Raw genomic sequence first — 27492 nt, 5'->3', positions numbered from 1 at the left:
TTATTGACTTGGTATTCACGTCCCAGCTCTGCCACTTACTAGCTTTCCTAAACTATTAGAGCAAGTTACTTAATCATCTGAGCCTCAGTATCCTCATTCGTAAGATTGGGAAAGTGATAGATACCCTTTCCAAAGTTCTGAGAGGATCACAGAACCAAGCACAATGTCTGAAAGCTGTCTATGACAGAATGATGTGCATTAATCTTGAATTCCATACAAAGAGCCTAAAATCCTAGTAATTTAGGCCATAGTTTGAGTTTAAGGGGATCTTGGAAGTCACCACCTTCTGGTTCATTAATCAGCAAATTCTCTTCGGCTCTCTTGTTTCCTCATTTGTCTCATGGTCCCATGACTGGGATTGTAGCATGGATTCTTTCCTTCCCTCTTCCCTTCTGTGCTTCTTTCCATTTGAGTTTTGAGGTCAAAACAATACCAGTAACTATAATACTATATACCAGTAACTATAATAATTTAATTGGGAACACTGATACTGATAGGTCCACTCTCCCTCCCGGAGCACGAATCCCCTCCACTTCTCCCTGACAGGGAACCATCCTCCTTCAGCTGAAGCAGCTCTAGAACTCACCACATGCTGACAGCCCTCCATTGTTGGATAGTTCCAGTTGGTAGGATGCACTATATAAAACTAAATGGTTAGATGATGGTAGAAGTTGTCACCAAGCTCCAAGTTTCCAAGCTTCATTTGAAGGTAATGTGGCAGCAGTGAGGAAAGTGATAGGCCTATAATTCAGTCCCATATGGGCTCCAGGCTCTGTTGGCATTTACTTGCTGTATGATTTGGAGCAAGTCATCTGTCTTCTTCTGGTTTCTATTTCCCATCTGAAAGACTGTAGATAATAATCTCTCTTTTATAAAGAGGGGAGAGGGATATCAGCGTATATCTTTTTTAAAACAAAATTCAACTGAATCACTGATAAGGGAAGAGGACAAAAGCACATCTTCTCTGGTGGAAATAAGAAAGAATGTCCTGCATCCTGGCTGGGTTCTACCCTTGCCTGGTTAAGAACTCTCCAGTAAACACAATGTGAAGATCATCCAGAGTGGACAACCTTGCTGGGTCCTGTGTGAGGAAATGGTGGCACAGAGAGGTTGTATGACTTACTCATGATTCATTCCATGAGCTTGTGGTAGACCCAGAGATGGAATATATTTTAAAGTCTATTTTGTCTGATATGAGTATTACTACTCCAGCTTTCTTTTGATTTCCATTTGCATGGAATACCTATTTCCATCCCCTTACTTTCAGTCTGTATGTGTCCCTAGATATGAAGTGGGCATATTGTAGAGAGCACATACATGGCTGTTGTTTTTATATGCATTTAGCCAGTCTATGTCTTTTGGTTGGAGCATTTAATCCACTTACATTTAACGTAATTACCAATATGTATATTCTTATTGCCATTTTGTTAATTATTTTGGGTTTGTTTTTGTAGGTCTTTTTTCTTCCCTTCCTCTTTTGTTCTCTTCTCTTGTGATTTGATGACTACCTCTTTTTTTTTTAATATTTATTTATTTGGCTGTGCTGGGTCTTAGTTGTGGCATGAAGGATCTTCCTTGTGGCACAAGGGATCTTTAGTTGCGGCATGCATACTCTTAGTTGTGGCATGTGGGATCTAGTTCCCTGACCAGGGATTGAACCCAGGCCCCCTGCATTGGGAGCATGGAGTCTTAGCCACTGGACCACCAGGGAAGTCCCTTGATGACTATCTTTACATTGTGTTTGGATTCCTTTGTCTTTGTGTGTATATCTCTTGTAGATTTTTGGTCTGTGGTTACTACAAGGCTTTGATATAGCAGTTTCTATATATACAAGATTGTTTTAAGTTGCTGGTCTCTTAATTTCAAATGCATTTCCAATATCTGGCATTTGTACTCTCCTCTTCTCATGACTGCTGATTTTGACATGTTTGTGTGTGGATGATTTCCTACCTTTACTGTATGTTTGCCTTTACTGCTGAGCTTTCCCATTCAAATTTTTGTATTTCTAGTCATGGCCTTTTCTTTTCCACCTAGAGAAGTTCCTTTAGCAATGTTGTAAAGCTGGTTTGGTAGTGCTGAATTTTCTTAGCTTTTGCTTGTCTGTAAAGCTTTTGATTTCTCTGTCAGACCTCAATGAGACCCTTGCTGGGTAGAATATTCTTGGTTGTAGGTTTTCCCTTTTCATCACTTTAAATATTTTGTGTCACTCCCTTCTGGCCTGCAGAGTTTCTGCTGAAAAGTCAGCTGATAACCTTATGGGGGATTTCCTTGTATGTTATTTGTTGCTTTTCCCTTGCTACTTTTACTATTTCTCTTTGTCTTTAACTTTGGTCAATTTGATTAATATGTGTCTCAGCATGTTCCTCCTTGGGTTTATCCCGTATGGGACTCTTTGCACTTCCTGAACTTGGATGACTGTTTCCTTTCCCACGTTAGGGAAGTTTTCAGCTATTATCTCTTCAAATATTTTCTCAGGCCATTTCTCTCTCTCTTCTCCTTCTGGGACCCCTCTAATGTGAACGTTGGTGCATTTAATGTTGTCCCAGAGGTCTCTTAAATTGTCCTCATTTCTTTTCATACTTTTTTCTTTATTCTGTTCTGTGGCAGTGATTTCCACTGTTTTGTTTTCCAGCTCATTTATCTATTCTTCTGCCTCATTTATCCTGTTATTGATTCCTTCTACTGTATTTTTCATTTCAGTTATTATATTGTCCAACTCTGTTTGTTTGTTCTTTAAATCCTCTAGCTCTTTGTTAAATATTTCTTGTTCTTCTTGGTCTGTGCCTCCATTCTTTTTCTGAGATCTTGAATCATCTTTACTATCGTTACTCTGAATTCTTTTTCAGGTAGATTGCCTACCTCCATTTTACTTTGTTCTTCTGGGGTTTTATCTTGTTCCTTCATCTGGAACATGTTCCTCTGCTGTCTCATTTTGTCTAATTTTCTGTGTTTGCAGTACCACAGGCTACATGATTGTAGTCCTTCTTACTTCTGGTGTCTCCCCCTGGTGGGTGAGGCTGGTCCAAGAGACTTGTATAGCCTTCCTGGTGGGAGAGACTGATGCCTGCTCACTGGTGGGTGGAGTTGGTGTTGTCCCTCTGGTGGACAGGGCTGTGTCAAGGGGTGTGTTTAGAGGTGGCTATGGTCTCAGGAAGACTTTAAGCAGCCTGTCTGCTGATGGGTGTGGCTGTGTTCCTGCCTTGTTGGTTATTTGGCCTGTGGCATCCTAGCACTGGATGCTAAGGTCTGTTGGGTGGGGCCAAGTCTTGGCATCAAAATGGCGGCCTCCAGGACAGCTCACACCAGTGAATACTCCCCAGTACCTTTGGCACCAGTGTCATCCCCACAGTGAGCCACAGCCACCCCCCGCCTCCCCAGGAGACTCTCCAAGACCAGCAAGCAGGTCTGGCCCAGGCTCCCATGAAGTCATTGTTTTCTCCCCTGGGTCCAGGTGTGCACGAGACCTTGTGTGCATCCTCCAAGAGTGGTATTTCTGCTTCCCCCAGTCCTATGGTGCTCCTGCAATCAAGCTGTGCTGGCCTTCAAAGCCAAATGCTTTGGGGGCTCCTCCTCCTGATGCCAGACTCAAGACTCGGGACAGGCATGTGACTCAAAACTCTCACCCTGGGATTTCCAGTGGTGGTCAAGTGGTTAAAACTACATGCTTCCAATGCAGGGGACGCAGGTTCAATCCCTGGTTGGGGAACTAAGATCCCACATGCCATGCAGCGTGGCCAAAAAAAATATTTTAAATAAAAAAATAAAATAGAAAACAGAAAAACAACTCTCACTCCTGTAGGAGAACATTTGTGACATAATTATTTTCCAGTTTGTGGGTCACCTAACTGGTGGGTGTGGGATTTGATTGTATTGCACATGTGCCCCTCCTACCATCTTGCTGTGACTTCTTCTTTGTCTTTGGAAGTAGAATATCTTTTATGGTGGGTTCCAGTCCTTTTCTGTCAATGGATGTTCAGCAGTTAGTTGTGATTTTGGTATATTTGTGAGAGGAGGTGAACTCAGGTCCTTCTATTCTGCCGTCTTGTCCTCACCCCCTCCCCAGAGGTGGAATATAGACTCAAGTCCATGTTACTCTCACCCCACTACCCTACTTCTACTTCCACAGTTCCTTGGGTTACATGATCTATTCTAGACTAAATTTTTTAGAGTTTTTCCTTTTGTTACATCTCTGGCTTCAAAAGCCCCTCCCCATGTTTTCTCCCACCCCTCTTTCAACCCCTTGGAAACCTTAGATCCTTCTGTACTTTTTTACATTCTTCAAACTATTCTTATGCTTTGGGAGCTTTTTTTGTGGGAGGGGAATAGAGTTAAGTAATATGGATTTACCTTTTTGTTTTGTGGTAATTATAGATTCTAATGGATTTGTGAAACTAGTGCAGAGAGATCTTGTATACCCTTCACTTTGTTTCCCTCAAATGCTGCATCTTTCGTAATTATAGTACAGCATCAAATCAGGAAATTTACATTGCTACAATGTGTGTGTATAGTTCTATACCATTTTATCACATGTAATCATCAACACAATCAAGATACAGAATTATGTTACCACAACAAAGATCTCCCAGATGCTACCCCTTTATGTTACACCCACCCCACCTCCTTCATCATCCTATTATAATATGAATACATAACATCATAATCTACTGGTGTTGACATTTACCAATTTGAGTGAAAAGTATAGAAACACTTCCTCCTTTTAAGTCCTTTTACCTCTCCACATATAATATAATTGTGTTCAGTATTTCCTCCACATACATTGAAAACATTGGAAAATGTTATAATTTTTGCTTTGACATCAAACATAATTTAGAGAACACAGAGAAAAAGGAAATTTTGTTGTATCTACCCATATTTTCACTCTTTCTGTTTCTTCCTTTTGGATAGTCCAAGAATCCTTCTTTATTATTTCTTTTCTGTTTCAAGAACTTCTTTTACCCATTCTTTTAGAGTAGGTTTACTGGTGACAAATATTCTTAGTTTTTCTTTCATCTAGAATGTCTTGATTTCCCCTTCATGCTTGAAAGACATTTTTGCTAGATATAGAATTCAAGGTTGACAATTCTTTTCTCTCAGCATTTGACAAACATTATGTCACTTCCCTCTGGCATATTTCCTCTTATTATTCAACACTTTCAAGATTCTTTCTTTGTGCTTAGTTTTCAGAAGTTTGATTATGATGTTTCTTGGCATAGATTTCCCTCAGTTTTTCCTGTTTAGGGTTCACTCAGTCTCTTGGATCTGTAGGTTTATGTATTTTTTTCAAACCTGAGAAGATTTCCTCCACTTAAAACACTTTTTCAGTCCCACTCTCTTCTTTTCTTTTGATTCTAATGACATGACTATTAGGTCTCTGAGGCTCTGTTCATTTTTCTTGGTCTATTTTTTTCTGTATCGTTCAGAATGGGTAACTTCTATTGTTCCATCCTCACATTCATTTATTCTGTCTCTGTTCCCCTGCACTCTGCTATTGATCTCATCCACAAGTGGGTGGTGGAAATCCATATTCCTCATGTGGTCTGATGTCACAGGTGAAAGGGATTCATTACTGACCAGCTGGAATAACAGTCCAAGTTCTGTACTTTTCTCTGATATGAACTGGTTGGGGGTTTGGAGCAAAAATGGAAGCCTAGGCTCCCCACTCAACCTTTGCTGTAAGGGGAGAAGATGGGCCTACAGGTTTTTTCCACAGTGTTTGGCTAGAGTAGGCAATTATTGTCTCAAAGTTTTCTGTCTTACTAGGCTGCCCTTTCCTGTCCTTTGCTTAGCCAGAACAGGCTTTTGGGAAGGCTTGGCTTTTCTCTGTGCCTGTGGGCATTTCCAGGTTGCTGCTTTCTTGAGCAACCATTCTGGCATTTATGAGGCAACAATAAAACCCAAGGTTCTCACCACTATATCATTTGTCAGGTCCTGAGAAACCTTGCCATTCTTGCCTCATCTCTTCACCTTTCAGAGTCATCTCTGTTTTTCCCATAAGTAATGTGTATGGTTTTTAGCTGTACTTAGTGAAAGAAATAGGGAGATATGCATCTATTCCATCTTGTCCCAGAACCAGATGTCTGTAATGTCTTGCCTTTTCTTTTTAATGGATATGTATTTATTTTTGGAAACTTGATTTTATGGCATTGCATTAATGCTAATAGACTTAAAATATAAAACTTAAATGAGAACAAAACAACTACAAGGACCATATTACATCTCCTAAATTAATCATTTTTTTTCAATGTCAATTCTTAATGCTGTCCAGATTGCAGTAAACCTGATAGAGTGAAAGACCAATATGATAATAACATATTCATATTGAATATGAATATTGAATATGTGAAAGACCAATATGAATATAACATATTCTGAGAGCACGCATATCAGGAGCTTATAATCATTAACTCTGCAATCTCTCTCTTAGGAACTGATTCTAAAAAATAATTTAATAAATGTAAATCTATATAATAGTATCTACTTTAGAAAAACAATATATAGGCAGTCTAAATGACCAGCAATAGGAATATGACACAGTAATTTGTGATATTGAAAATGGTAAAACATTCTCCAACTATGGTATAATGAACATTAGGATCAAACATGAGAAACTGCTTCGATATAATGTTAAATGAAAAGGACAGAATACAAATGGGTATATATATTTGATTGTTTCCATGGAAATAAACTAAAAAGGAAAATGTAATATTAAAAGTAATTGTTAGGTTTAGTGCAGGGATAATGGATTAATTCGTTTAACAAACATTTATTGAGTACCTACTATATGTCAGGCACAGTTCTAGATGCTAGGGATACAGAAGTGAATTTTTTAAAGTTTTTTTTTATATTTATTTATTTATTTGGCTGTGCAGGGTCTTAGTTGTGGCATGTCAGATCTTCAGTTGCCGAGTGTGGGATCTTTAGTTGCGGCATACAGGCTCTTAGATGCAGTATATGGGATCTAGTTCCCTGACTAGGGATCGAATCCAGGCCCCCTGCATTGGGAGCATGGAATCTTAACCACTGGACCACCAGGGAAGGCCCAGAAGTGAATTCTTTAAATGACAAAAATTGCTATTCTCATGGTGTTTACTTTCTAATAGAGGGAGAGGTCACTAATAAAATAATGCATTATAATTTGTAAGGTGGAAATAAGTGCTACATAGAAAAATAAAGCAGGGAAAGAGGATAGGTATATGGGGGGTGGGCAAGGGGATGTAATTTAATTTTAAGTATATGACTTATTTGTTTTACAAATTATTAATACATGAATTTATAATTTTTCAAAAATATTATTTTGTAACAATAGAGTAAAGCACCATTATTTCAGGAAAAAAATTAATTTCAAAATTTTAGACATTTTTTGACAAGAATAAGGCTAAAGATTATCATTATGTTAAGAATAGAGAATATAGATCTATTGCTTATTTGTACATAACTCTATCACTGCATTTAATTCAAAAGAATATTTTAACCGTTTGTTTACTTGCTGTCTATCTCATGGGCTTGTATCTCTTTCCTCCATTTTTGTAGCCAAACTTTTGAAAGAACTGTCCATAATTATGGTCTCCATTTCTTCACACTTTCTCTATCCCCCAACTCACACAGTCTGGCTTGAACTCTCACCACATCACTAAAAGTACACTCACCAAAGCCTCTAACAACCTCCATGTCACTATAGACATTGAGCATTTAAAACCTAAATTATCTTTGACCCCTCAGTAGCAGTTGGCAGTGTTAGCCACTCCTTTTTGTCTCCTCGGTTTCATGACACCACAGTTTCTTGTTTTTTTTCCTACTCTCTGGCCGGTCCCTCTCATCTTCTTTTGTGCTTCTCATCCTGTTCCTGACCTTTAAATGGGGATTTCTCAGAGCCCTGTCCTAATCATCTCTTTTCACTACATATGACCTCCCTGGGGGATCACATCTGTTCCCACTGTTCTGGTTATCATCTACAGGCTTATGACTTCTAAATATGCACCTCCATATTCATGTCTTGAGTTGCTTATCAATATACCCTATTGCCTACTTGACATCTCTGCTTAGATATCTCCCAGGCACTTCTAGCTAAATGATTCCAAGGCTAAGCTCATCATATCCCCTATCCAACCAAATCTGCCAAAATTGTCTCTCGTCCCATGGCCCCTATCTTCAGTAAATGGCACCACCATCCCTTCCGTTACCTATTCCAGAAAACTTGGGAGTCATGCAGGACACCCCCCCACCCCCACTTTATTTTACCCACCACAGCCTGTCAATCACAGACAAGTTTATTCAACCTCTGTTAACCCTCAAATCCATCCACTTGTTTTCATCACTACCGTTACCCTTCTAATCCATCATTGGCTTAAGGTATTGCAAAAAATCTCTAAACAACTGTCTTCCTCTCCAAGATATTCTCTATTCAGAAATAAGACTAATCTTTATAAAATGCCAATCATGTCCTGGCTCTTGGTTAATCCCTTCAATTTCTTTACATTGCCCTCAGAATCAAGTCCAACTCTTTATCTCGGTTTACAAGGCTCACATCAGTTTCACTCACACCTACCTCTCCAGACTTTCTCCTTAGAATTTCATACTCCAATCACATTGTCCTTTCTTTGTTCATCAAAGGTGTAATGATCTGTTTCAACTCTTGGCCGTCAAACACATTCTATCACTTCACACATACCTCCACCCACTATGATGTAACTTTTATTGATCTTGTAGCTCTCAGCACAAATAACATTCCTAAGGAAGGTCTCTTATCCTTGAAGCAGTCTAAGTCTTAAATGCTATATAGCATGATGAATAGTTTCCATGCATGCTGAATTATCCCATTTTAACAGTTATCACATTTATCAAAAGTTACATATTTAATGTCTAGCCCTGTAGACTATGAGCTCTATGAGAACAGTAATCATATTTCTCTTGTTTTACTCCAATACCTTACATAATTCCTGGTCCATTGTAACTGCTTAGCATTTATTGACAAGCTTAAGGAAGGACGAAAAGAATAAAGGAAGGAAGGGAGGGAAGGAAGGAGAAAGGGAAGGAAAGAAGGAATAACACTCATTCAGTCAGTCTTGGGTGAGACAGAGGAAAATAAATTTATTGAATTAATAAGATCCTTGAGACTTTAAAAAGTATTTACACATCCATTTCACATTTATCATAACAACTCTGTAAGAAAGTATTATTATGCACTTTTTACACTGAGGAAACTGAGGCTCGTAAAAGAGGTATCATGGCTCATCAAGTTATATCTTGCATTTGGAATCCCATTTCCTTAATTTTGTTCTTGTCCAATTTCCTCAAGATCTAGCTGAAATACCACCTGCCCCAGAAGCTTCTCCCTTTCTCCCCAAGTCCTAATAGTATTATTTTCTTCATCTCTAATCCACAGCACATTTTATATACCTCCCTAGTGGTCTTTAGTACTGCTCCTTACATTGTGCCTATTTATGTTTCTGTTTCATTTAAACCCCTAAAAAATAAAATTTTAAAGATATAATCCAGGTCATATTCATATTTATCACCCCAGTACCTAGCACAAAGTTAGATGCTTCATAACAATGTGTTACATGAAAGCTACATCTTAGATATAGTCCAATCTCCTCAATCTACTACAATGCACAAATCAATCAGAGAAGTTATTTCAGATCTACCAAAGGCCACACAGCTGCATGCTACACGCTGCTTCTTTGTGCCCCCTTCTCTACCCTTTCCATGCATGGAATATGGGAGGAACAGTAAAGGTAGAGTCCTGAGGTCTCTAGCTAATGCCACCACTTACTAGCTGTGTAAATATCCTAGGTTTAGTTTCTGCATAGGTGAGGATACAAATATTGGCTGTTTTGTAATGCTGGTTTCCAACAGTGTCTAGCACATAGAAATTTCAGCCTTTGACAATATTAAAAAATATTAATCAGTTATGGTTGAAAAAACTTCATGCTACAGAGTCCCAACAACCAACAATCCCTATAAGTCTAATATGTAAACAGAATTAGAATGAACTAAAATAGGCAGAAAACTTCTGAATCTTTCAGTTTCTCCACTTTGCTGCTAGGTATGCTGATTTTATCTCCTCAAGGCAGAACAGACTTGAGTGATCATATATTTATTTGCATAATGGCTTTTTAGTTGCTTCTTTTGCTTATTTGCTTTCTACAACTAATTGATTACCAGACCCATGCTAAGTTCTGAAGGCATCTTTGCTTGGAATCAGTTACAGCCCTCTATGACAGGTGAAGACGAATGTTTATTTCAACTTGAAAATGTGAAGAAAGTTTATTTTCCCAATTTGGTATATATTTCATCCAGGAAATTTAGGGCTTTTAATGTTTGTCATGAGGTAAGAATATTTCCAATGCCTATTTGTAATATTAAAATAGGTAAAGCCCCTAGACAAGAAGAGTATCCATTACTTCTCCTTTTATTATGGTGGTTGCCCTGGTATTGGGGAAACTAGAATTAGGAAGACACTAGAGAAGACAAGAGACCTGTATGGCAATTGTCAGCCTCGAGTCAGGACACTGTTTAGAATCCTAAATTGCGGAACTCCATAGGACCAGTAAAATCTAATAATCTGAGAGCTAAACAGTCACATCACTTCTTATGTTACCCTGGGTACATTTAGGATGATGATTACTGGAAGACAGGTTCTCATACTGGGAATCAACAAAGAAATGGAAGAAAGTCCTAGGCAGAAAGCACCAAAGGTACAGAAATGATCTTCAGAAAAAAACAGTAGAAAGAAGGGTAACAATTATGGCCTGCAGAGATCAGTTAATAAAATTCTAAAATGAAAGTTCTCTTTGGGAACAGATCGTTTCTGTCACATTAATCCTGTATATGCCCAATATCTATAGTGCATAGCACATTAAGGTGCTCAGTAAAGTCCTATCAAGTAAATAAATATCCAAATGTCTTGCTTGAGGAAAAGGGAATGTGAAGGAAGGTAAAAACCTTTCCATCCAAAGTCAGGGGATGGTAAAGCAAAAGACAGGGGAGATTAGACATATCAACAACTTGATTTACTCTGGTACCTTGTGTCTTATTGGCTTCAACTACACCAGACTTGGTTCTGAAACTTTAAACTCTTTTTAGACGATTAGAGAAGTCCAGTGACTGGATAACAGAGGCTGCTGAGAGCCTGCCAACATTGGATAAGAACGCTAACTTATTTCTAAGGCATTATAATATAAATACAGGGACTCATTAATATTTCAAAAGCTTGTCAAGAGCCCTGACAGAGGGGACCCAAATGGTAGTCCATGAGAAACAAAACAAAACAAAATGAAATAATTAAGGCAAAAGGATTTTCAAAAGCACACAAAAAGAGAAGACTCCAGAACTGAACACTTGAGGAAACCAAATGGTGATTATTGCTGTTATGTAAGATCCCAACACAGAGCCTGGTGAAAGAAGTACAATGTTATTTTAAGGCCCTTGTGAGCAGATCAACAGTGATATCCTTCGTTGACAAGGTTTGAAGCACCTATCTACACACATGCCTATTAACAGAAATAAGTGCTCTGTTATTATCCACTCAGGCCGAATTCAGAGACTCAAAGCAAAGGCCTACCCCTTGTTCAGATCCCAATGTCAAAAGGAAACTGAGGAACAGCAGTAGAGTTAACTTGATTTAGTAAAGTAAAACTCAGGCCCAGGAAGATAATTTTATCTTTTAATAAAGAGTTTTCATTATCATCATCAAATGCCTACACTTTTACAAACCTGAGTTTCTCAGCCCAGCATTTATAGAAAATTGCCAAGTATCTTTTTTACATAAAAGCACAATTCAATATTTATGAATTGCTAGCTTTCTATAAATATAGGTACTTGGAAATGATCTTCTCACTAGTCATTAATATTTGAACAGGTATCAAAGCTAGAATAATATTAACAATTCCTGGAATTTGTATAGTATTCTACATTATACTATCAATAATAGATGACATTTATTGAGCACTAAGCAAGTGCCAGGCACTTTACATGTAAATTCTCATCATGAATTCAGTTCAATTCAAAAGCATTCACTTAACATCTCCTGTGTGACAGATGAATAACACTTGGTTTCTGTCTTTAAAGACTCTCATTTTGGTGCAATCAATGTTGAATGAATACATGAATGAATGGATGAAGAAATTAATTGGTTTGAATGTCAGTGTGGGATAATAACAATAACACAGGCTCCTCCCCTTACTATCTATGGTCATGAGAAAGTCCTTAACCTATCCTAGCCTCAATTTCGTCATCTGTAATATAGGGATATTTAAAATGTCCCTTGCAAAAATTTTGTGAGACTAGTAACAGCAAATATTAAACATCTGCCAAAGAGTGGGCTCTCTCAGTAAGTGACAGTAGTTATTATTAACATCATTATCATCATCATCATCATTACTATTATTAAGTAATCCTATACAACTGTCTTCATCCACACTATAGCAATGGGACAAATAGAACTTTAACATCCAAAAAACCCACACAACATCTATACAAAACACCACAACAAACAAGCAAACCAAGGGATATCTTCTAAACTGTAGCTCCTGATGTCCTCCTAGGTTACTGTACAATATGTATGCCCAGGTTAGAAAAGAAAGGAACGGGATCAACTTAATTATGCTTCCAAATATATCATGATAAAAGGCAAACAGGACAGGGAGTTTATCAAATAACCGACTGTACCTTCCTGCATAATAGAATGCTAGTGACTCCAAACATGGGACCATGTTTTCTAGTCCAACGTTCTCAAAGAGCAGTAGCTAGAGCCCAGATAATGGCCATCCAGAAACTCATCTAACTCTTCTTAGTGCTAGTGAGACTAAGCCCTAGCCATACAGCAGATAAACTCGAGCCCTGGGTCAAATTCCCCAGTCAGAAGGAGGTCCCATTCTGTGGGTCACTTACCATTTTGGTCTGCTGGTAGATTTCACCATAGGGGCCATCCCATCTCTATAAAGACTTTTAGTTTTGCTGAAGTTAACAATGTTGAAAATGACTCTCTGAAAAAGAAAGAGGGAAAAGTTTATCAGAAGACTATGCTATTCAAGTTGCAACTTCCTGATAATTAGGACTGGAAGTAATAAGCAGGGTTATAGGAAACCATATGGACTAACTACCAGCATAGTGAGGATAAATGGCGTTCACAGAAATTCAATATGTTTCTGCTAGCTTATCTGCTAGCTTAACATAGTAGTTAAGAACACAGACTCTAGAACCTGGAAGCCTGAGTTTTAATCCCACTCTACCACTCTCAATGCGTGACTTTGCCAAGCTACTAAATCTTTCTGTGCCTCAGTTTCCTTATCTGAAAAATTGGGATAGTAATGGTACCTAGAATTACTGATGAGAATTAAATAATTTAATAAAAGTACAGTGTTTGGAACCATGCTTGGTGCATAGTGAAAGCTATATAAGTTTTAGTTATCATTATTAATTGTGCCCTCTCTCTTAGGCTCACCTAGAATTTCCATGGAAATGAATAATATTATCATTATAGTAACAGTAGTGCGTTTGAAGTTCAACAAAACTAAAGATAACAACTTAGTGCAAAATTGAAACTAAAAAATTTGTAACTGCTCAGCACCCCTTTGATTAGAACTAAAGGATATATGTCTGCTTCCCCTTTGTTATCTTTTGCTAGGGGCCAGGAGTACTGAGCTCAACCCTAATCTCAGTATCAGTTTATAGTAGCACAGACACTTGGGTGAGCTCCTTCCCTCTCTGGTTCTCACCTTTAAAATGGGGGAGTGGAATGTTTTAGATGACTAAAGCCCTTCCAGAAGGGTAGTATATTAAAAAGAGATCAGGTCTTTGTTTTAATAAACAGCTTTGTCACAGTGGGGAGGAGAGATTGGGAAAGGAAAGAGAACTGGGGTTAAAAGACATTAAATGACCACTGAAACAGTCCAAAGGAGAGAGGATGATGTTCAGGGCAAGGGCAGCCTGAATAGTCAGAGAAAATGAAAAGCTTGCAAAAGGTTAACCATAGGCTGGCTTTTCTATCCAGAGGCAGTGGAAGACAGAAGCATCAAAATTCATGTATTATTTCATTGAACAAATGTTTATTGTGTGAGGTATTAATGTCAAGTGCCAGAAATTTTATACACTTAAAATTTTTTAAATATTCTCTTATAATTATAATAAAAATATTAACATTTCCATTTTACAGATGTGGAAACTGAGGTTCAGAGATATTAACTAACTTGTCTTGAGCCATGCAATTAAAAAATGGAGAACTGATATTTGAATCCAAGGGATAAAAAAGTTAAGATATCCAAGATCTCTACCCTTGAGTTACTCACTAAAGTTCAAATGCCATAACTCTAACCAAGTCTATTTTCCAAAATAAGGGCAAAAATAAATATAAATATAGTGGCAATTTTTCAAGCCTTTAAAATTTCATTTTCCTTTAAAAACAGAAAATCAAAACCATTTCCTCTGGCCTCATATTTGGGACTACCATAAAATGCTTTGTTTTATGAAATAACTTCTTAGGAATAACTCATGTTTTCTTTTCTCCTCAGAGACCTAGCCATTGACCCCATCTCCAGGCATTTCAGTTTCAGAACTCCTTTCAGTCATTAAATTAAGTCATCAAGAATGTCCAAGACTATTCCATTATTAATAACCTGGACCTGCCTGTTGTCAGTTCAATTACTTCTGCCAGGGTCTTGGCTACTGTCTGTTTTAAGAAAATCAATATCAAGGGGACAAATGGCCTTTGAACCTCACAGGGCCTAATCCCCCTTTTTTCTTCTGAGATTCCAGGTGTCAGATCCATCTCCAGTGAACCCGGAAGCCATGGTGAACTTTCAGGATCTAGACTAATGCTAAATGCAGGGGGAAATCTAATACAGAAATAATGTGTATATGTGAAGTTGGAATAAAGAAATTAAAAAGTGGAATATTTATTGATCATTCATATCCTAATACATGCCAGAAATTTTCTCAGGTGTTTAAAATATGCTATATTATTTAGCTTCTCTATCCATAAACAAAAGTTGTTTATTTTAGCCCAATTTTAGACATGAGGAAATTGAATCTAATAAAGGCTAACTGGCTTACCCCCCACCCCCAGATCCCAGAACTATTAACTGGTAGACCTAGGACTTAAATCTTAAGTGTCTGGACAATAAGTATGCCTTTTTTTTTTTTCCCTTTGGTTGCACGTCTTGCAGGATCTTAGTTCCTAGTTTCCCAACCAGGGATCGAACCCAGACCCTGGCAGTGAAAGTGCAGAATCCTAACCACTGGACTGCCAGAGAATTCCTGAACAGTCTTTTATTATTCTCCACCTGTGCATTTTTAAAAATGTTTTCTAGCTTACTTAGTAAGGCAGCATGTGGTTGTGAGAATCAAAGGTATTTGGAAGTAAGCAGTGCAGGAAATCTTGGCTTTCCATATTTTCTAGCTATTTGTCAGTTATATACTCAAAATACATCAGATGAAACTGTATCCATGAGGTAATGGTAACAGCAACAACTATAAAAATAACTTCTGAGACTTTCTATGCACCAAATTCTAAGTTAAGCACTCATAGTTTCAGTGTTTTGTGTATTAGAATCACCTGGATAGCTTTTAAGTACTAGAGATGCCTGGACCTCACTCCAAGCTGATATCTGATGCATTATCTCACTTGTTTTGAGGATAATGAACTTTTTGAGACAGGGACTATTCATTACCTCTTATTTATGGATGAGACAAGTGGTATTGAGATTAAGTAAATTAAAATTACATAATAGTTAGTAGTAGAGCTAGAATTTGAACCAAGTCCACTGACTCAAGAGAATAAGATCATGGACTTTCCAGATAGATATATCTCAGACTGAAAGCCAGTTCCCCATTGGTTCTGTGAGCTTAGGCAAGATGATTATTCATTTTGATATTGATTTAAAAATCAATCTGGAATTCAGATGATAATACCATCCTAACAAAGTTTTTATAAAAATCTGTGAGATTACATAAGTAATCACCTGTAACATTGCATCTAGATAAGAATAGGTATTCACTATTTATTGAGATTTTCCCCCTTATCTTCAATGAAACTGGATCTTTTAGTTCTTTACAGCTTCCTTCCTTCCTTCCTTCCTTCCTTTCTGCCTGCCTGCCTGCCTTACTGCCTTCCTTCCATTATTTATTTTTCTCTCTTCTCTCTATTTAAAATTTTAATCCAGGCTTCTTGTTTCAGTAATATGATGCTCTATATTGAAACTTTGCAAATGGTGACCTGTAGCACAAGCTCTCAAGGTAGCCATGTGTGAGGCCTGGGGCTCTGCCCATCCTTAGTAAGGGGGTTGTGGTGCTGTGGAGGAGTTCAAGAGCTCCATTCCAGGTGTAGGCCAAGGAGTGGTCCAGTGTTGCTGAGGGTGTAATGAGAAGCCTGCATGCAGTCTCAGACAGTGGCCTTGATTCTCTATCTTCCCATATATCCAATACTTTTGTCCAGTCAGGAGTAAAATTTCTACTTAATGGTGTCCAAGCTAGTCCCAAGGACTATTCTAAATAGGCATGCACATTCTGCAAATTAGAGGGTCATCATTATTCTAAAATGTTTCATTATCTTAAATCATTGTAGTATTGAAAGTTTGGTTAGATTTTAACATCACTTGTTTTTCTTTTTTTTTTTTTAAACATCTTTATTGGGGTATAATTGCTTTACAATGGTGTGTTAGTTTCTGCTTTATAACAAAGTGAATTAGTTATACATATACATATGTTCCCATATCTCTTCCATCTTGCATCTCCCTCCCTCCCACCCTCCCTATCCCACCCCTCCAGGCAGTCACAAAGCACCGAGCTGATATCCCTATGCTATGCGGCTGCTTCCCACTAGCTATCTACCTTACGTTTGGTAGTGTATATATGTCCATGCCTCTCTCTCGCTTTGTCATAGCTCACCCTTCCCCCTCCCCATATCCTCAAGTCCATTCTCCAGTAGGTCTGTGTCTTTATTCCTGTCTTACCATCACTTGTTTTTCACAAGAAATTTAAACAGTTCAATTATGAATGAAAAAAGGAGAACTGTTACTTTAATATAATTTCATATGGTTTAAATGTTTGAAGAGTTTAAAAATTTTATCATTTTATTGTGTGAACAGTTTCTCATTAATGGCTGACTATTAAGACTTTGAATAGATCATCATTGAAAAGTCTTGATCAGGAATTGCATATATCCATTTCAGAAGTCAAAACCTCATATAAAAATGGAATGTGCATGGACAAAAACTCAAGTGTTTCAATTAAAAAATTGAAGATTAAAAAAATTTTAGCATTTGATATCCTCTGTATATATTTTTTGTTTCATTCAAAAATTATGTGTTAATTTTTTTCACCAAGCTTCATATAGTCATCCTCCAAACATTCCCCAGGTACTCCAAAATTCTGCATAGATATCATCTTGCCTAAGTGTACACATATTATTTTCTCTATGTGCCTGGGTGTGAAAACTGTTAGAGAACACTGCTCTGGATAACCTTTCGCAAACTCCTAGAAATTACAGAATATTTAAGAACATTATTTACATGAAGAACTCCTAATAAATAAAAAGAAATCCATAGATGCCAGAAAAATACAGGTGCAGAAGGCAGGTCACTGGTCTTAGTATCTAAGAAATTAGATTTCTAACATCTATGCAAGGATAGCAAACGAGGCCTTGAATCTGCATGAGGCAGGATATCTGACATGAGATGCCTTCACAAATTTAGGATCCTCGAAATGATATAATATTAGTGGAACTGTGGTATAGAAAGGAATCATTCACTAGCAATGGGGGATAACAAAGATGCATGCCTATCTATTCATAGATTTGAGAAAGAAAAAGTAATTTTCAAACATGGGCCAGAACATTTTGAGGTTTGGGTTGGAATTTACATTACCAGCTTGGTCTTAAGAACCCAGGTAAAGCATTTACAATAAATTTAGTTACAGGAAGATAACCCTGGGGCACCTGATCAAAACAAGAAAAAAAAAATCACTTTGAATGCACACATTTTCAGTCCGGGCACACAGAATTTCCATAATGAAGTCCTAAAGAGGTCAAACTTTCATATAAATTATAAAACATACAAGAAAACAATACACACTAAAAGTGAGAATCAGCATAAAAATAGATAACTGAATTAGACCACAAAGAACTTCAGGTCATAAAACTATATGGTGAACTATAAAGAAAGCATTTTTTTAAATGATTAAAAAATTAAAAATATGTTTCAAACACATGAAAACAGAACAAAGCACAATAAAAATTTTAAAACACCAGAAATAGTCTTGAAAAAATTAAAGAGAGCCTTTAGAAATTACGAAAAATTAATTAAACTAAAAATTTCAGTAGACAGGTTAAGATGCAGAATGGATGAAATTTCCAAAATTCAACAGAGAGACTTATAAAGAGAGAAAATACAAAACAGGACAGAGGGGAAATAAATAAAAATATACATCTGATAAGAGTTCTAGAAAGAGAGACAAGAGAAATTGGGAGAGGCAAAAACTACACAGAAAAGGCTGAATATATTCCAGAATTGATGAAATACATGTATATTCAGATTTAGGAATCACAAGTCCATCCAAAGCAGGATTTTTTAAAAATCTAGATATAGACACATCATAGTGAAATTACAAAACACCAAAAGTGAAGAGCATGTTTTGATAGCAAATCAGAGAAAACAAAAATCACCTACAAAGACACAGAAGTTAGACTTATGCAGACTTAACACCAGCAACATGAGAGACCAGAAAATAATGTAATAACATTTCCCAAGAATGAAGGTATGATAAGTTTTCAGACAAACAAAGCTTAAGATGTTTAGCAGTTTCAGAATCTCAGTGAAGGAGCTACTAAAAGATGAACTTCAGAGGACGAAAGAAATTGAACATAAAAGGTAAGAATGGCAAGAAACAACAATGAGCAGAGAAACAAGTAAATCTAAATAAGAACTGAATGAATAAAACTATTATTATAACAGTATTAAATTTTAGGAGTGTTAAAAAGTTTGCACCAAAACACTGGTCAATAAAACAGATGTGTTTGGGACAGTGGTGAAGAGGAGAGAGGCAAGATCAGACTTAAAGTATTCTAAGGTCTTTGTATGATTCCACAGGAGGATAGGGAAGCTAATTAACTTAAAACATTGCTATAAAATAAGAATGTGGGAATTCAAGAGTAGTCAACACAATAATAGAAACAGGATTTATAAATTCCAAATGAGTAAAAAGAAGAGAATAAAGAAAGCATGATAAATATAATAGAAGATATGATAGGATAGGGGATAAAAAGCAAAGAAAAACATTACTTATTGAAAGCCCAAAATAAGATAGTAGAAATAATTCCAAATATCAATAATCGAAGATATTGGAAATTGACACTTCTCTTTGTTAAAAAACAGATTAGGAAAAAAATCTACACTTACGATCTTTCCCAGAGACATGCATAAAACATAATGGCACAAAAATTTTGAAAGTGAAGGGGTGGAAAAAGATATAACATGAAGATATTCACTAAAGGAAAGCTATTTGAGTTATGGCAGTATCAGACAAAACAGACTGAGGTAAAAAAAAATGTAAGGTTAAGTATATAATCACCACATAAAACCAAATATTCTACAGGAAGATATAACAACTTTAAATATGTATGCACCTAATAAGAGCATTAAAATATATAAAACAAAAATTGACAATACCCCAAGTAAAAACTGATTAAGCTACAATGATTAATCTCAGTAATTGAGAGTGGAGACAACCAAATATTCTGAAGGACGTAGAAAATTGTAATCTTCCAATTTGATAAGCTCCATTAAAAGATCACTTATTAAAACCTACAATGCTTTCCACATACACGATTAGATAACAAACTTTTATCAAGTGAAAGAAGGATAATTGTAAAAGATTAAGCATGTACATATGGTCACAAGACAAATCTCAACAAATAACAGAGAATTAATACTCTTCTAATCACAACCGCTCACTATCGAGTCATAAAATCATATATCTTTTACAAAAAGTTGACCAAAAACTCTCAACATTTTGAAATTTTATATATATTCTTAATTTTTCATGTATCAAAGAAAAAATAATGATGAAGAGTAGAAAGTATGTGAAATTGGATGATTAATTCAGCACTACATATCAGAGCATGTGTCATAAAGTAAAAACATTAAAGAGAGAAACTAAATTTTAGCCTTATATGCATACACTAGAAAAGAATAAAGATTGAAAAGAAAGTGTGAAAAAGAAATGAAGGAAATGATAGGAAAGATCAATAAAACTAAAAGCTGATTTTGTGAAGATAAACAAATTTGATAAACCATTAGCCAGACTCATCAAGAAAAAAAGGGAGAAGACTCAAATCAATAGAATTAGAAATGAAAAAGGAGAAGCAACAACTGACACTGCAAAAATACAAAGCATCATGAGAGATTACTACAAGCAACTATATGCCAATAAAATGGACAACCTAGAAGAAATGGACAAATTCTTAGAAAAGCACAAACTCCTGAGACTGAACCAGGAAGAAAGGGAAAATATAAACTGACCAATCACAAGCACTTGAAATTGAGACTGTGATTAAAAATTTTCCAACAAACAAAAGCCCGGGACCAGATGGCTTCACAGGCAAATTCTATCAAACATTTAGAGAAGTGCTAACACCTACCCTTCTCAAACTCTTCCAAAATATAGTAGAGGGAGGAAAACTCCCAAACTCATTCTACAAGGCCAACATCACCCTGATACCAAAACAAGACAAAGATGTCAAAAAGAAAGAAAACTACAGGCCAATGTCACTGATGAACATAGATGCAAAAATCCTCAATAAAATACTAGCAAACAGATTCCAACAGCACATTAAAAGGATCATACACCATGATCAAGCGGGGTTTATCCCAGGAATGCAAGGATTCCTCAACATACACAAATCAAACAATGTGATACACCATATTAACAAATTGAAGGAGAAAAAATATATGACCATCTCAGTAGATGCAGAAAAAGCTTTTGACAAGATTCAACACCCATTTATGATAAAAGCCCTCCAGAAAGTAGGCATAGAGGGAACTAACCTCAACATAATAAACGCCATATGTGACAAACCAACAGCCAATATCATTCTCTATGGTGAAGAACTGAAACCATTTCCCTGAGATCAGGAACAAGACAAGGTTGTCCACTCTCACCACTGTTATTCAACATAGTTTTGGAAGTTTTACCCACAGCAATGAGAGGAGAAAAAGAAATAAAAGGAATCCAAATCGGAAAAGAAGAAGTAAACTCTCACTGTTTGCAGATGACATGATACTATACACAGAGAATCCTAAAGATGCTACCAGCAAACTACTAGAGCTAATCAATGAATTTAGTAAAGTAGCAGGATACAAAATTAATGCACAGAAATTGCTTGCATTCCTATACATTAATCATGAAAAATCTGAAAGAGAAATTAAGGAAACACTCTCATTTACCATTGCAACAAAAAGAATAAAACAGCTAGTAGTAATCCTACCTAAGGAGACAAAAGAACTGTATGCAGAAAACTATAAGACATTGATGAAAGAAATTAAAGATGATACAAACACATGGAGAGATATACCATGTTCTTGGATTGGAAGAATCAACATTGTGAACATGACTATACTACCCAAAGCAATTTACAGATTCAATGCAATCCCTATCAAACTACCAATGGCATTTTTCACAGAACTAGAACAAAAAATTTCAAAATTTGTATGGAAACAAAAAAGACCCTGAATAGACAAAGCAATCTTGAGAAAGAAAAACGGAGCTGGAGGAATCAGGCTCCCTGACTTCAGACTATACTACAAAGCTACAGTAATCAAGACAGTATGGTACTGGCATAGAAACAGAAATATAGATCAATGGAATAGGATAAAAAGCACAGAGATAAACCGACACACATATGGTCACCTTTTTTTTGATAAAGGAGACAAGAGTATACAATGGAGAAAAGACAGCCTCTTTAATAAGTGTTGCTGGGAAAACTAGACAGCTACATGTAAAAGAATGAAATTAGAACACTGCATAACACCATACACAAAAATAAACTCAAAATGGATTAAAGACCTCAATGTAAGGCCAGACACTATCAAACTCTTAGAGGAAAACACAGGCAGAACACTCTATGACATAAATCACAGCAAGATCCTTTTTGACTCACCACCTAGAGAAGTGGAAATAAAATAAAAAATAAACAAATGGAACCTCATGAAACTTAAAATCTTTTGCACAGCAAAGGAAACCATAAACAAGATGAAAAGACAACCCTCAGAACGGAAGAAAATAGTTGCAAATGAAGCAACTGACAAAGGATTAATCTCCAAAGTTTACAAGCAGCTCATGCAGCTCAATATCAAAAAAACAAACAATGCAATCCAAAAATGGATAGAAGACCTAAATAGACATTTCTCCAAAGAAGATATACAGATTGCCAACAAACACATGAAAGGATGCTCAACATCATTAATCATTAGAGAAATGCAAATCAAAACTACAATGAGGTATCACGTCACACCAGTCAGAATGGCCATCATCAGAAAATCTACAAACAATAAATGCTGGAGAGGGTGTGGAGAAAAGGGAACTCTCTTGCACTGTTGGTGGGAATGTAAATGGATACAGCCACTATGGAGAACAGTATGGAGGTTCCTTAAAATGCTAAAAATAGAACTACCATACAACCCAGCAATCTGACTACTGGGCATATGCCCTGAGAAAACCATAATTCAAAAAGAGTCATGTACCACAGTGTTCACTGAATCTCTATTTACAATAGCTAGGATATGGAAGCAGCCTAAGTGTCCATCAACAGATGAATGGATAAAGAAGATGTGGCACATATATACAATGGAATATTACTGAGCCATAAAAAGAAACGAAATTGAGTTATTTGTAGTGAGGTGGATGGACCTAGAATCTGTCATACAGAGTGAAGTCAGTCAGAAAGAGAAAAACAAATACCGTATGCTAACACATATATATGGAATCTAAAAAAAAAAAAAAAATTGTTCTGAAGAACCTAGGGGCAGGACAGGAATAAAGATGCAGAAGTAGAGAATGGACTTAAGGACATGGGGAGGGTGAAGTGTAAGCTGGTACGAAGTGAGAGAGTGGCATGGACTTATATATACTACCAAATGTAAAACAGATAGCTAGTGAGAAGCAGCAAACTAACACACCATTGTAAAGCAATTATACTCAAATAAAGAGTTAAAATTACAAACAAACAAACAAAAAGATGTAGACATCGAGAATGGACTTGAGGACAAGAGGAGTGGGAAGGGTAAGCTGGGACGAAGTGAGAGAGTGCATGAACTTATATATACTACCAAATATAAAATAGATAGATAGTGGGAAGCAGCCACATAGCATAGGGAGATCAGCTCAGTGCTTCGTGACCACCTAGAGGGGTGGGATAGGGAAGGTGGGAGGGAGAAACAAGAGGGAGGAGATATGGTGATATATGTATATGTATAGCTGATTCACTTTGCTATAAAGCAGAAACTAACACACCATTGTAAAGCAATTATACTCCAATACAGATGTTTAAAAAAAAAAGTGGTAAGTACTTAACTTAAAAAATTAAGAAACAAAATAATAATTCACACCAAGGAATCTCAGAATGCAAAACACTGGAAGCACCTGGGGTGCCAGGCACAGCTTGGTTCTTTATAAAGAAAAATTAAGTCCCCATATTCTTTCCCTCACACCAAGCACCCAAGTGACTCATTGTCCATCATGACAGGAAACTAGAGGCTCATTCTCTGGAGTGGTTGACGAGATTCCAGATTCAAAATCCAGAATACTGGTAGTCGAGCATATCTCTATAGTCGGGAGTTTAGAAAATTCTTTTATGGGAAAACCCCCAATCAAGATAAAAGATTTACAAATATAGGTAAGGGAGACTCCCCCAAAGAAATGAATGAGCACGGTCCAAATATGTATATAGAACCTTATTTCAAAATTTAATACAATCTTTTAATGATGAAAGACATCAATAGAAGCAGAGAAAAAAGCAGCCAAGCAAAGGTATGATGGGAGTCAGGGGGAGGACTTGGGGAAAACAGAAGAGATTTGCAAAAGGAGCATTGAATACCAGTTTAACAGGAAAAGAAGCAATTATCTGCAGAAGGCAGGAGGCAGATGGAACAGTTGCAGAAGAGAAAATCTTAACCATATATAATGACTCTTTACCTATTCATAATAAAGAAAAGACTGAATATTAATTTAACCAAAATAGTGATATAAATATGGGGGGAGGAGAAGTGTTTGTATTTTTTAGTAGAACGGTTAAAGAATGAAATCATCATCTCATAATACAAAGTTGGTAAATACTATCAAAAACTAAAATGAATAGAGAATAGCGGTATAGAAATTTTATTTAGAAATACAGAAATAATATCAGAAGAAACAATTAGAAGAAATAAAAGTGACTGCTTCAAGAGCAGGAGAGCAAGGTCCAAATTCTGCCTGCTGCCTGTTTTTGAAAAAAAAAAAAATGCCCTTGCTCCTCATTGATTAGGTGTTGTTTATGTCTGCTTTTGCCACATAATAGCAGAGTTAACTAGCTGTGACAGAGACATGTTGGCTCACAAAGCCTAAATTTGTTCTTTACAAAAGAAGTTTGCTGTGTATTAATTTTGTATCATGCAACTTTACTAAATTCATTGATTAGCTCTAGTGATTTTCTTGTTGCATCTTTAGGATTTTCTATGTATAGTATCATGTCATCTGCAGTGACAGTTTTACTTCTTCTTTTCCAATTTGGATTCCTTTTATTTCTTTTTCTTCTCTGATTGCCATGGCTAGTATGGAGGATCCTTAAAAAACTAAAAATAGAATTACCATATGACCCAGCAATCCCACTACTGGGCATATACCCAGAGAAAACTATAATTCAAAAAGACACATGCATCCAAATGTTCATTTCAGCAGTATTTACAATAGCCAGGTTGTGGAAGCAACCTAAATGCCCATCAACAGACGAATGGATAAAGAAGGTGTGGCACATATATACAATGGAATATTACTCAGCCATAAAAAGGAATGAAATTGGGTCATTTGTAGAGACGTGGATGGATCTAGATAGTGTCATACAGAGTGAAGTAAGTCAGAAAGAGAAAAACAAATATATTAATGCACATATGTGGAACCTAGATAAATGGTACAGATGAACTGGTTTGGAGGACATAAAGTGAGACACAGATGTAGAAAACAAACTTATGGACACGAAGGGGGGAAAGCGGCGGGGGGTGGGGTGGTGGTGTGATGAATTGGAAGATTGGGCTTGTCATGTATACACTGATGTGTATAAAATGGATGACTAATAAGAATCTGCTGTATAAAAAAATAAATAAATAAAAATTTTATAGCAATCCTACTTAATGTGAAATATGAGAAATCTTCCTTTTAAAGTCAGGAAACAATAAGGATGCCACTACTGTTATTTCTATTCAACATCATACTGAAAGTTCTAGTGCAATAAAATTAGAAATGATTGTAAAAAATATGACGATAAAAAAAGTTATTCACAGATGATATTATTATTTACATATTAAAAGAAAGAGAGGGCTTCCCTGGTGGCACAGTGGTTGAGAGTCCACCTGCCGATGCAGGGGACACAGGTTCGTGCCCCGGTCCAGGAAGATCCCACATGCTGTGGCACAGCTGGGCCCGTGAGCCATGGCCACTGAGCCTGCGCATCTGGAGCCTGTGCTCTGCAACGGGAGAGGCCACAGCAGTGAGAAGCCCGCGTACTGCAAAAAAAAAAAAAAAAAAAAAAGAAAGAGAAACTGAAGGAAACCTTTAGGATAAATAGAGATTCCAAGAAGGTTAGGGATTCAAGAACATATGAATATCCACAATGAACCTATAAAACAGTGGACTGATAATAAGAAAAATATAGAAAGAGCAAAATTTACTCATATCAGGAATAAAAAAAGGAATCACAACCACAAACATTAAAAAGACAAGAAAACATATTGTAGCAAAAAGACATTTTCCAATGAAGTTGAAAAATTAGAGGAAAAAGGCAAATTCTAGAAAAGCAAAAACATACCTTATCAAAACTAATAGAAGACACATAAAATCTGATTATTCTATTAAACTTATGAAGGTAATTGAATATACTATTAAAAACTTACAAAGAAAATGCCAGGCCCAGACAGCTTCACTGGTGAAGTCTTCCGAACATTTAAGGAAACCAAAACACCAATCTTACATAAATTATTCCAGATAACTGAAAGTGAGGGAACATTTTCCAACTTGTTATGTGATGCACATAAACTTGATAATGAAATGTGAAAGGGATGTTTCAGGAACATCTCCTTCCCAAACAACTAAATAAAAAATTATCAAATTAAATCCAGTGGCAGGGAGCACTAAATTACAGTTAATTTACTCTAGGAATGCAAGGTTGTATTAAAATTCTAAAATTAATCCTTATAATATACCACATTTATAGATTAAACAAGTTTCTCTCAAATGTGAAAATAAAGCATTTGATAAAATATAACACTCCTGGGGGCTTCCGGGAAGATGGCGGAAGAGTAAGACACGGAGATCACCTTCCTCCCCACAGATACATCAGAAATACATCTACACGTGGAACAACTCCTACAGAACACCTACTGAATGCTGGCAGAAGACCTCAGACCTCCCAAAAGGCAAGAAACCCCCACATACGTGGGTAGGGCAAAAGTAAAAAGAATAAACAGAGACAAAAGAATAGGGATGGGACCTGCACCAGTGGGAGGGAGCTGTGAAGGAGGAAAGGTTTCCACACACTAGGAAGCCCCTTCACGGGTGAAGACTGTGGGTGGCACAGGGGGAAAGCTTCAGAGCCGTGGAGGAGAGCGCAGCAACAGGGGTGCAGAGGGCAAAGCGAAGAGATTCCTGCACAGAGGATCAGGGCCGACCGGCACTCACCAGCCCGAGGCTTGTCTGCTCACTTGCCGGGGCAGGCGGGGCTGGGAGCTGAGGCTCAGGCTTCAGTCGGAGTGCTGGGAGAGGACTAGGGTTGGCGGCATGAACACAGCCTGCAGGGGGTTAGTGCACCACTGCTAGCTGGGAGGGAGTCCGGGGAAAAGTATGGACCTGCCGAGGAGGAGAGGCAAGAGACTTTTTCTTCCCTCTTTGTTTCCTGAAGCGTGAGGAGAGGGGATTAAGAGTGCTGCTTAAAGGAGCTCCAGAGACGGGTGCGAGCCGCGGCTAAAAGCGCGGACCCCAGAGACGGGCATGAGATGCTAAGGCGGCTGCTGCCGACACCAAGAAACCTGTGTGTGAGCACAGGTTATTATCCACACACCCCTTCCGGGGAGCCTGTGCAACCCGCTACTGCCAGAGTCCCGGGATCCAGGGACAACTCCCCTTGGAGAACGCACGGCGCACCTCAGACTGGTGCAATGTCAAGCCGGCCTCTGCCGTCGTAGGCTCGCCACACACTCCGTGCCTCTCCTTCCCCCAGGTCAGAGTGAGCCAGAGGCCCCAAATCAGTGGCTCCTT

The 27492-nt window shown here is 37.2% G+C and overlaps 1 protein-coding gene across 1 annotated transcript in view; it reads right to left on the bottom strand.

Annotated features, from left to right (window-relative positions):
* AGBL4 (AGBL carboxypeptidase 4) overlaps nucleotides 1–27492 on the bottom strand; it is a 1394453-nt gene that overhangs the window by 730443 nt on the left and 636518 nt on the right. The window contains exon 4 of the mRNA XM_049700153.1: nucleotides 12892–12986. Coding sequence (XP_049556110.1) covers nucleotides 12892–12986 — 95 coding nt within the window. The remainder of the gene's footprint in view (nucleotides 1–12891; nucleotides 12987–27492) is intronic.

Source organism: Orcinus orca, chromosome 1, assembly GCF_937001465.1.
Source record: "Orcinus orca chromosome 1, mOrcOrc1.1, whole genome shotgun sequence".
NCBI lineage: Eukaryota > Metazoa > Chordata > Mammalia > Artiodactyla > Delphinidae > Orcinus > Orcinus orca.
This window is presented reverse-complemented; position numbering and strand designations above follow the sequence as displayed.